The following is an 11,748-nucleotide window of genomic DNA, read 5'->3' on the forward strand; positions in this document are numbered from 1 at the left end:
AATAACCATGTTAGACGGAACTGCAGTGCGGGGCGGCAAATCGAAGTGTAAACGAAATGCTCTGAAGCTATTTCCTTGTGGCATTTTTATGATTAATTATTTATATGTGGCTTATTTCCCATATAAATAATTAATAACGAAATGCTCATTCACTCAACGAAAAAGGTACGTAATATCAGAGGCGGCTCTAGCCCATGTAGCGCCCGTGTGCAGTCGATGCCCTGGCGCCCTTTGGTAGACTCGCAGTCAAAATGGAATAGTTGAATAGGTACCTACCTAGTGCTTGTACATATGGTATTAGGTACTCTTATAATGCAAACAAAAATTAAGATGCAAATAGTGCAATATTAAATGATGTCGGGAGCCAATAGATATCCACAGCGTCAGAACAGCCTACCCAAATTTGTTAAAAATATTTAATTAAAAATGAACTTTTTATCTATTAGGCAAGGTTGAAAATTGGTTGAGGTTGATAAAATGATGAACTACATACTACTTATTTTCAGTAGTACTTAAAAAACTAACAACAAATTGTTAATATGGATAATTTTTGAGGAGCTCTGACTCCGCTGAGAGTCGCAATAATTGTGGTAGTCTTCTTCTTAGGGTGCCTGTCCGTTCCGAACGTTGGCGATCATTCTGGCTATGATGACTTTGTTGGTTGCTATACGGAATAGTTGTGTTGGGATCTTTCTATACCATGCTGTCAGGTTAGCAAGCCAGGATATTCTTCTTCGTCCTGGGGCCCTTTTTCCTTCAATTTTACCTTGTAAAATGCATTGGAGTAGCTCGTATCTGCCTCGATTTTTCATTATATGTCCCAAGTATTGCAGCTTACGGGCCTTCACGATGTTGACTAAATCTGCGGTTGTGTCCATCCTCCGTAGTACTTCTTCATTGGTGAATTTGTCTGTCCATGGTATCTTCAGGATCCTTCTGTACAACCATAGCTCGCAAGCCTGAAGTTTCGATAGAGTTTCTGCCTTCAATGTCCACGTTTCTACTCCATATAGACACACTGAGTACACGTAACATTTAAGGAGCCTTATTTTTGTTTTTAGGATGAGGTCATGGCTCTTGAACACAGAGCTCATAGTCAAGAATGCACTTTTTTCCTTTCCGATTCGACATCTAATCTCTTGAGTATTGTCCCATGACTCATTGATTATAGTTCCCAAGTAGTTGTATTGTGAGACACGTTCAATTCTCATTTGGTTCACATACAGATTTGCTCCAGTTATTTCCACTTCCAGATTTGCTTGCTGATGATCATTAGCTTGGACTTGCTGGTGTTTATATCTAGTCCATGTATTCTACTTGTTTCCGTTATTTTGTTCATTAAGTTTTGCAGGTTACTGAGCTTGATTCCATTTTTATTGAGATGCCTTCATCAGTATCCTTTAGAGTTTAGAGCATCTTCAAAAATATGCTTTGAGTACAGATCATCAGCGGTGAAATTATGCATCCCTGTATCACTCCCCTTAAGATTTTGACCTGATATGTATATTCTCCATCTATTCGGAGCACTGCTGATTGATTCCAATATATTATTTTCAGGTCGCTTCCGTGAATCCCTGTCCTCTTCAGCTCTTCCATCATTTGTTCATATATGACTCTATCGAAAGCCTTCTTGTAGTCAATAAGGCATGCAAAATAATCACAGCTGACATCTCTACATTTTTGAAACAACACCTGCACGCTAAATAAAGCCTCCCTCGTACCAACAGCGTTCACAAATCCAAACTGATTGGGCGCAATTTGTTCTTAGTATTTTCAGTAAAGTGTGGTAGCAATAAAAGAAAATCTTCCTTTTAAATAATTTTAATCAAATGAAAAGCCGCTTTACTTTATATTTACATGTTAACTTAAATACAATACTTAATCCATTCCGTCAAAGCTTATTTCGCAAAATTATCCCGCGACACCTGTACAAACTCTTTTGAAAATGCCCGACAAGTCCCACGCAATTTGACCTTTATAGGTTCCACACCAGATTTCGGAACCATTGTCCGTATGTCTTCAAACGAATCAAAAGATCGCCGTCCGTCTGTTGGACGGACAGCCGGGCGGGCGGCAATCTATAAATTGCGCTTAATTGCCAATGTAATTTTTCATTAATCGTTTTAAAGCATATTTTATGTTGAAACAAAGTAAAGAACTCGCTCTTTGGCGATCGGCGCCCCCAACATCCCGGCGCCCGTGTGCACCGCACACCCTGCACAATAGGTAAAGCCGCCTCTGCGTAATATTAATAAAAATGTTAATTCAGACAACAAAAGCAATACACCCATACCTCGCTTTACGGCCTAGATACGTTCCACAAAACTTGGCTGCAAAGCAAAAGGCCGTATAACGAATCAATTATTCTAATACAAATTCATATAAATTCAATGGGATCGGTTCCTTTGTTAAATATGTTAAATGTAACATACTCCAAAAACCAACAAAAATCTATAAACAAAAATGAAACAACTTCAAACTACATAAAATATGTGTATGTATGCACACATTTTTTTAAATGGCTTTAATCTGAAGAACGATGAAGAAATGGTAACCTGCAGATGACTACCGTCATCATTTTTCGCTGGTAAGGATGGACCTGGCTTAAAAAAATTGTCCAACATTGTTTGTGTTGACATGTTGTCTATTTCGTTCTTCAGTTGTTTATATCAGCTAATTCCTCGAGAAACTTTCGCGTTACATTCGACGTCAGGATCGTTTTCAAGAAGGATATTTATTCCTTGTTCGAAATAGGAAAAGCTTTCGACAAATGTTTTGATGTTAGCTGTTTGGAAACAACACGCTCTGTCTCTTCATCAAGTGCCAGTTCTGTTTACAACTGAATGAGTTCTTCAAATGAAGCGTGTTCCCTATCAGCTCCAAGTAGATCCAGCACATCTCGTTCGTTCAAACCTTCAAAGCCGAGATTATGTGCTAGATACAAAATGTTTGGCCTAATTTCAGGAAGGATACTAACTTCTGCTTCAGTAGGATGTGTACTTTTACACATTCTGGCCATATTTTTTTTTCAAAATGCAAATATGTTTTAAGGTCTTCTTTTTAATTGCACATTTCAAAAATTTTCTCTCCAGCTAGCCGTTATAGCGAAACATTTTAGGCCGTATATCGGTAACGTGCCTAAATTGAAGAGGGCCGTTATAGCCAAATGCCGTATAAAGAGCGGCCGTATAGCGAGGTATGGGTGTACTTAAAATTTGTCAAATTCTTGGTTTTATTGGAACAACAAAGCGATGTTCATCAATTCATTATTTTCGTTAGTTGATCCAATGTATTACGTTTATTGAATGGATGAACATCCATTTATTAATATATGTATAATACTTTCATTATGTATACCATAATATCACTTTATTGATATTACGAACACTGTTTACTGAGTCAACGAACACTATTCATTGAAACAACAACGTCGTTAATTGATCGACGAAGACTATTTGTTGTGTCAATAACAGTGTTATTTCTCCTAACGTATACTGCTTTATGCATTCAATCAATTTCGTTTATTTCTACAATTATTTCCGTTTATTCTTACAATTAATTCCGTTCATTCCCACAATAAATACGGTTATTCTTACCAGCAATTCTATTCATTCCTACAATCAGTTTCGTTCATTCCTACTATGAACGTATTTTATATTAATAATTACTGAATGCATTAGCTCAATGTTTGATATTAATTGATTAATAATAATTTTGCAAATCCCCCTTTTTGTCCTAAACCTAATGGACTTTATACTGTGTGATTTCTCATATAATTTTAGTTATACAGTGCGCTGGAATAAGTGCCCCCCCCCTTATTAACTTATTAAATTATTTTATTTTTAGCACATAAGCAAAACGCTCGGACAGGTCGATTTTTAAAATAATCGAAGTATAACATTAGTGATCCCACAAATGTATAACACTTTAATCCTTTTTAAGAGCGCAGGTGCAAAATTTCGATCGAATTCTTTTTAAACGCATTCATTTTTTTTTCGGAATCCGGGGAAATCTAATAAGAATTTTTGAAAAATGTAAACGCAGAATAAAAGATTACATTATTACCGAGGGCTGAAAGTCCCTTAGAATAAACAACAAGTTTCTTTTGAATGGTATATTTGAAATTAAAAATCATACTAAATTTTCTCTTTTTCACCCCTGTGACTTATTAAAATAATCATTATAGAAGTTCTCAGGGAATTCAGACCCTCGATAATACGGTAATATTTTATTCTGCGTTTAAATTTTTCAAAAATACTATTACCCTAATAACACAAAACATTCCATGAATGTTCCTAGAATGTACACACAGGACATTGAAAACATTCCTGGAATGTCCCCAAATGCACACGAATGTCCCTGGAAAGTCCCAGGAAAGTGCTGTGTCAGCATTTTAAATATTCTTAGAATGTTCTGTTGGAACATTCCATGAATGTCTACGAATGTTCTTTGGACATTCACAGTCTATTTTTTAGACTGAATGTCTTGTTGGAACATTCCATGAATGTTCTTTGGACATTCACAGTATATTTTTAGAATGAATGTCTTGTTAGAACATTCCATGAATGTCTACGAACGTTCTTTGAACATTCACAGTATATTTTTTAGACATTCACTGAAATATATCGTCAGTAATGTGACAATACCTCCTATATGTTTTTTCATGAGGTTTGCAGGAGACGAAAAACATTTTTTAAGGTCACTTTCTGTTTTCGTACGTATTCTGACTTTTTTGTAGTAAATAGATAGTTGAATTTACTGCAAAACAAGTCAAAAGATATATGAAAACAGGAGGTGGCCGAAACAAGTTTTTAGTCTATCTTACAAATCTCTTGAAAAAAACAGATAGGAGGTATTGTCACATCACTGAGGATATGTGGCCATACCAAATAATACATCCTTGATAAATATGAACATTTTTATTGCAAAAAATCTTTACATACATTTTTTAATGTAATTTACTGACATTCTTAAATATTATAAAAAAATGTGTCACATTTGCTTTGTAAACCTTTCTTTTGCTTTTCGTAGCCACATATTCCGTTTCCTTTCTGGTTTTTTGTAGACCACTTCTCTCAGCTGATTCTAAAAGAAAATAAAATAAAAGGTAATTTTTCTATCCTTTACAATTAACAATCAGAAGAAATATAAAATATAAAATACAGGTAATAATACGCATAAATAATAATAATAAAAAAATAAATATTAAATAATATTTAAATAAATAATAAATAATATTTAATAAATAAAATAATAATAATGAACATTTTGTATTTTGACAACGACATCCGATGTGAAAGTAGAAACCTTAATAAAATTATTTTTTCAAGTAAATTGTGGCTTATTTCCTCATTAGAATAGTTAATTACAAAAAAGCCACAAAGAAATAGATTTTTCACAAACAAATAAGTATTTAGTATTCATTATATTTATTGTTTTTATTATTTACTTTAATGTCCTACTGGTACATTATTTGACAAATAATGACATTTCGAAGTCTGTTAAGTATGATATAACGCCCTTGGGCATTAAATTTAAATAACGACTTAGATACTGTCAAGTTGACAAATATCAACCTAAGTAAAACTATGGTTACCACAATTATGTTACTACTGTTACTGGTAAATGTACTTATTTAAAAACTAATCAATTCAAAATTCATTCAAATTTTTCGCATATAAAGAATAATTTAGTCAGACATTAAACGTTGAAGGCACCACAGGTATTATAATAATAACGCTTTCGGTCAACGTATATCCCTCAGGCCCTTGTTAAAAACACCATTGACCTCAAGCGTTATTATCCTTATAATACCCTTGGTACCTTAATAACTGTAACATAAGATTATACCTTAATTCTTGTTTTCTATTTCTGATGTTTTTATTTATTTACATTGAATATTAATCTGTTTTGTTGTATAATCTACTTCGCAATAATTATGTGATATATTTGACTTAAAATGAATTCAAAAACTTTTTGCAGTTGGGCAACAATGTCAACTTAGATCTCCGATGTAGATAATGAATTACAACAGTATCTATATTGTACAGACTGTATTATTAATTAGGTTATTTATTTATTTATTTATTGAAATATACATCCACCAGGTATAAACCCATAAAGGTGTACATAAGAAAACTACATACATTGACTGAACACTTGATGACAAAATATAAAATAAAATAAAGAATAACCAAAAATGTTTCTGTTGTTAATACACATACACAATAATAAACAAAGACCTTAATAAAGAAAAATAACATGGCATCAATTCGATAAGCTATTGCGTATTTCGCGTTTAAAGATGTTAAAACCAAGAAAAAAAATGCATATACCTGTGTGACATAAGCTATTGGAACAGCACAGTCTCTTAAACGAACAGATGAAAGTGAAGTTCTGTCAATATCTTTTTCTAAAAAGTGTTTTTAACATACTCCTCTATTAACAAATCTGATCTATACTTCATGTCTTTTTCGCAGGATCTTCTGGAAAGCTAAAAATACAAAATATATGCATTACTAAGCATTATTAACAAATTTTAGTTTTAAATAAAAAATATGATTAATGGACTCACAAAATATTATAAAACAGCTTAGAAATTGTTTATTAGTATAGTCGGTTCCCCAAACTCTGACACAACTGGCTAGTGATTTTAGTAGGTAATTTTTTTTGTTTTTGGCCAATTTTGCCAAAATTACAGTAATTATTAACTATTTAGTTATTATTTTTTTTTTGCCAATTTTACCAAATTGGCAAAATTATTTACTAAAATCACTAGCCAGTTGTGTCTGAGACTCAGTAGTACTGAGACTGAGTTTAGCAAATCGACTATAATATTCTGTGTATTCATTAGTTGGTACTGCATATTATAGTGTGTGGTCTACCATCCTATTTATAAAGGCATACATTAGCAAAAACGCAAAAAGAATTACTTTAGTTTTACAAATCCTATTGTTATTATCTCTATTTACTATTTTAGTTAGGAATAAGCGAAGTTTGTGGCTTATTCACAATTATTATTAAAATAATAAATGGATATGACCAATTATTAACTTATAAAATAAAATAATAATTCTTCTGATTTATGCCTTTTATTCACTTTGTTATATCTAGGTTACTTAAAAGATTTTTTATGAATAGTATTATTAGGGTATTAATAGTATTAATTTATTTTCTGAAATACAGGGCATGCCTTCGTTTACATATTTGCATACTAACCTTTTAATAGGGCTTTTCATTCACAGTCATTTGTTTGGAGCTTCTGTCATAATTGAAACGTTATTCCTGCAGATTTTTTTATCTACATTTGTTTCTGCTACTCCAACTGCGTTAAAAACAGGACACCATTTTATTCACTATGTTAATAATACTATTAAAGCTATTATAAAAGTATCCGAATTAAAAAAATATTCTTAAAAAGCACAAATAATACAAACAACGATCCACCCACGGCAAAGCAAGGTGGCCAAGATGAAGATGCCAAGATGGCCGAAGCGAGGTCGTTGGTTGGTCGTTTTTAGTCACGTGATGCCCTCTCAAGCGCCATGCACAAAAATATATGCACGGCGAATTTGAAAATGAACGCAAAAGAAATAAATATAAATGCCTCTCTTGGGTTTTGCATAAGTTATAAGTATTTTTTTTATTAACAAAATCGCATTCCAAATTGAATATTCGCGCACAATAATTTTTATTACATTTGTATGTTTATAATATTGTATTAATTGAACTTGGGAAACTCTTTAAATTTGACATATTATTGCACTGTAGGCCTAAAGTGTCACTTAGTTTGTCTGGTATGTTATAAGTAATGTTGTATCTGTTACACGTATGTATTATTTCGCAACTTAAAATATAGGAACATTGGTAGTATGTTCACAGAATGTCTTATGGTAACATTCCAGGAATAATTTAAACAGATGTTCACCGAATGTTCCCTAAATGTCCAGGACATTCAAATATTGATAGAACTTTGGTAGTACATTCCTGGAATGTTGTGTGTTGTTAGGGTAGTTTTCTCAGGATTCGAAAAAAATGAATACGATAATAAACACACGAAAACTTCCTTCCAGTACGGACTACACTTGGAAACGAAATGAAATTATTCGGTACTTCGGCAGAGGTAACAGCATTGTTTAACAAAGAATTCTTTTTTAAACAATGGTAACACAGAGAAGCTCGGGGTATCACGATAAGGAAAAGCCGTTACATTTCAAATGGTCGAGCAAAACATTTATTGTTTCAACAACTGCGTTTATTGTTACCATGAACGCACTGATTGTGGTTATTAAACGCAGTAGTAGATTGATTAATGCATTCGTTGTCATAACAATCAGTTTACATATATGGAATAATCAAATATTACTCTATATTAACAACATGTGTACCTTGTTTTAATGAAATCTGTACGTTGTCACGATAAACCAAGGTAATTGCTTATTATCTACGAAATCAAGAAAGCATTTTGCTGCCAGAATTACAATTATTTATTAAATATACGAAATTAACTTATTGTGACAATAACCAAATACACTGATCAATGTCTAAAAGTTCGTTGAAACAAAAAAATTAAATTGTTTTTACAACGAAATACTATTCAATAATCACTGTTAATCAATATTACGAACTAAATTTTTTTGAGTGTTGTACACATACCAAACTTTCACCATTTTTGTAATAAGCTTTCACAGCAAATGCACGTTGTTCAACCGACCACTTATCGATGATACCTAAATTTTCTAAATTTCCCACTTTCTAGATTCACAATTCACAACGTTTACGCCGCTCCGCTGCTCCCCTATTTTATCGTCAGCAGCGTTGCCAAATCGTTGCCGTTTCATTGAATTACCCTGTATTTTATGCACTGTAAATGCAACTATGCATTTCCACCCATTTTTCTATTGCAGACTTTTTTCCTGACGTGATCCCGAACAAAATGCTAAAAATTACAAAATTGAGAGGTGCTACATTTAAAAATCGATTTATCCCGGTGTTTTTTGTTCGAAATGCCCTCGTTTATAGGTTATTCCTCCATTCGTCGTGTATTTGTGAACAATGTGTACAAATAGGTAATGTAATTACTTCATATTATGTCTAATAATACAAATAGGCTAATAGGAATTAGAACACAAACAGAAAATTAATAGATATATTATAGTTGCGTTCGCAGAGACTGTCGGCGACTAGTCAGTGATAAATTGTCAGAAAATCGCATGCGCACTTTAAAATAATATAAATAATATCGTTAATAGATAAATATACAAGGTATATTTATTATTAACGGTATTACTTATATTAGGTTGAGGTTAGGAGTTGTCAGGACTCTGCGAACGCACTTATTGTTTTGAAAACAATCTGAAAAATGTCAAAAGAACAAAAAAAACGTAGAAAAATAACATTTCAACAACCAATGTATTCAAATAGTCCAGAAAGCCGCTGTCATCCGCTAGGAATGCGCAGTGGCGCATTTTTTTAGGTTTGCGTCCAGAATTTTTTTTTAGGTTTTTTGGACCATTCCAAACAGAAAAGTTTTCTCTATAAATGATAGTTTATGACATATAAGCTATTAAAAATTGAAAAATTGCGAAATCGGCCATTTTTAACCCTCAAAAACTATGTGAAAAACTGAAAATTTTGATGAAATCCCGAAGAGTTTTTTGCAATACAATATTCAAAACTCATGTGCAAATGAAAGGAATAAATTCGTTATTTCGTAAACCGGCGACTTTAAGGAAAAATATTGTGGCATATATGGTATACTAGTGACGTCATCCATCTGGACGTGATGACGTAATCGATGATTTTTTTAAATGAGAAAGGTTATTCAATTCTCTATTCAGTAATATAAACATTTACATAATTATTTATACAGGGTGTCCAAAAAATTTTTATTAAATTAAATTATTTGGCAAAAAAAGAAGTAGAAGGACACCCTGTATAAATAATTATGTAAATGTTTACATTACTGAATAGAGAATTGAAGAACCTTTCAAATGAGCTACCACATGACCCTTATTCTCATTTAAAAAAATCATCGATTACGTCATCACACCCAGACGGATGACGTCACTATCATATATGCCACAATATCATAACTTAAAAATAAAAATCGACCTGTTTCGGGATTTTTCCTTAAAGTCGTCGGTTTACGAAATAACGAATTTATTCCTTTCATTTGCACCATACTGTCATGTCGGTGACAAAAAACAAAGGAGTTTTGTATATTGTATTGCAAAAAACTCTTCAGGTTTTCATCAATCCCTGTTTAAAGAATATCTACCTACCTTGGCAACATTCAAATTTTCAGTTTTTCACATAGTTTTTGAGGGTTAAAAATGGCCGATTTCGCAATTTTTCAATTTTTAATCGCTTACATGCCAAAAAACTATCATTTTTAGAGAAAAGTCACTAAAGACCTTTTCTGTTTGGAATGATCCAAAAAACCTAAAAAAACTTTTTTCCATGCAAAAAGAAAATAATTTTAGGAAAAAACAAAAAAAAACGTTTAAAAAATTTTTTACCACCTTTTGGTCCTGGCAACACGCAAATTTGTTAAAAGGAGTCCTTTTTGAGTAAGATTGTGCAAAAAATCCGAATCAGAATATTTTTCCTAGCGGATGCGCAGTGGCTTTCTGGACTAAAACTGTTTAGATGTCTTATTTATAATATTTATTCATGTTTACAGGTAGCACAAGAACAGACGAGGCCTGCACCCCAACAGTGATCCTCCTTCCCAACGGCAGGATGCTGGTTGTGGATCGCAACGTCCTACGCACTGAGCTCGAACTCATGGAGATCAGCGCTGATCTTTTTAATACGCACAGACACTTAGGAAGCACTCCTAGCATTTTAGACTCTAGTGAAACTTCCAAAGGGATTTCCCCCACTTCGTTAGGGGTTCCCCCGCCGACGTACGAAGACGTATTCCCGGATTTTCCGCCCTCGTATAGCGAAATAAGTCTTATGCAGAAATCTGACTTAGAACGATTGAAAGGAGAGAAACATGCGAACTGTGAGTTGGTGAATGATTACGTGAACTCTGTTAGTAGAGGTAGTGAAAGTAGTAATGTAAACAACGAGTATCAATCGAGCGTTTAGTTAATATATCGCAGTATTAAGAACTGTAGTAAAACAACGACAATATGGTGGTTTTGCCAGAATTTGAATTTAGATTGAAATGTATTTTTAAACAGAGGTATTTAGTGAGAGTATAATACGAGGCTTGTTCAATTGAAGCTCATCTTTGGTCCAGAAAAAATTTATTGGTAAATATATCTACAAACTAGTTTGAATGTTAAGACTGACCCCACAAGACTTTCCTTGACTATTCGCCTAATCCAAGTACTTGGAGGGGATACGAGAAACGATCGTGCGTGAATAGCGGAGAAATCTTGCAACTTTCTTTAATATATCATGTATTGTCAATTGAAATTGTCAAATTGACGTATATTTCATACTTACTGTCATCGAACAAGAAAAATTATATGTTGCTCAACAATATTGATATGATATGCAATTATTATATAAAATAAATTTAATTAATTGTATGTTGCTTGCAGTACTGCATTTTAATAATTAATTTTATTTACCACATACAATTGTTTACCTTTTGATAACATAACCTCAACATTACTTTTTCTTCTTATAATTTTTTTTGGGCTATGGCCTTGACAAGTATCCAGCAACAAGGACTGATATAATTGGTCAATATAATTAAAAGTGCGAAAAATGTTGCTGAGCTATGAAACC

The 11,748-nt window shown here is 32.8% G+C and overlaps 1 protein-coding gene and 1 long non-coding RNA gene across 3 annotated transcripts in view; one reads left to right on the plus strand and one right to left on the minus strand.

Moving 5' to 3' along the window:
- LOC126887237 (uncharacterized) overlaps nt 1-10,860 on the plus strand; it is a 200,570-nt gene extending 189,710 nt beyond the window's left edge. For both annotated transcript variants that reach the window (XM_050654645.1, XM_050654646.1), the window contains one exon: nt 10,685-10,860. Coding sequence is in view for 1 of the 2 variants with exons in the window: in XM_050654646.1 (XP_050510603.1) it covers nt 10,685-10,723 (39 nt within the window). In the remaining variant the exon portion in view is untranslated. The remainder of the gene's footprint in view (nt 1-10,684) is intronic.
- Nucleotides 4,687-7,674, minus strand: LOC126887238 (uncharacterized). Its single transcript, XR_007698993.1, has 3 exons — nt 7,219-7,674; nt 6,336-6,493; nt 4,687-5,085 (listed from the first exon to the last, which is right to left on the minus strand). It is a non-coding gene; the product is annotated as an uncharacterized LOC126887238 (long non-coding RNA).
- Nucleotides 10,861-11,748: the final 888 nt, after the last annotated feature.

The sequence above is a fragment of the Diabrotica virgifera genome, chromosome 6, assembly GCF_917563875.1.
Source record: "Diabrotica virgifera virgifera chromosome 6, PGI_DIABVI_V3a".
NCBI lineage: Eukaryota > Metazoa > Arthropoda > Insecta > Coleoptera > Chrysomelidae > Diabrotica > Diabrotica virgifera.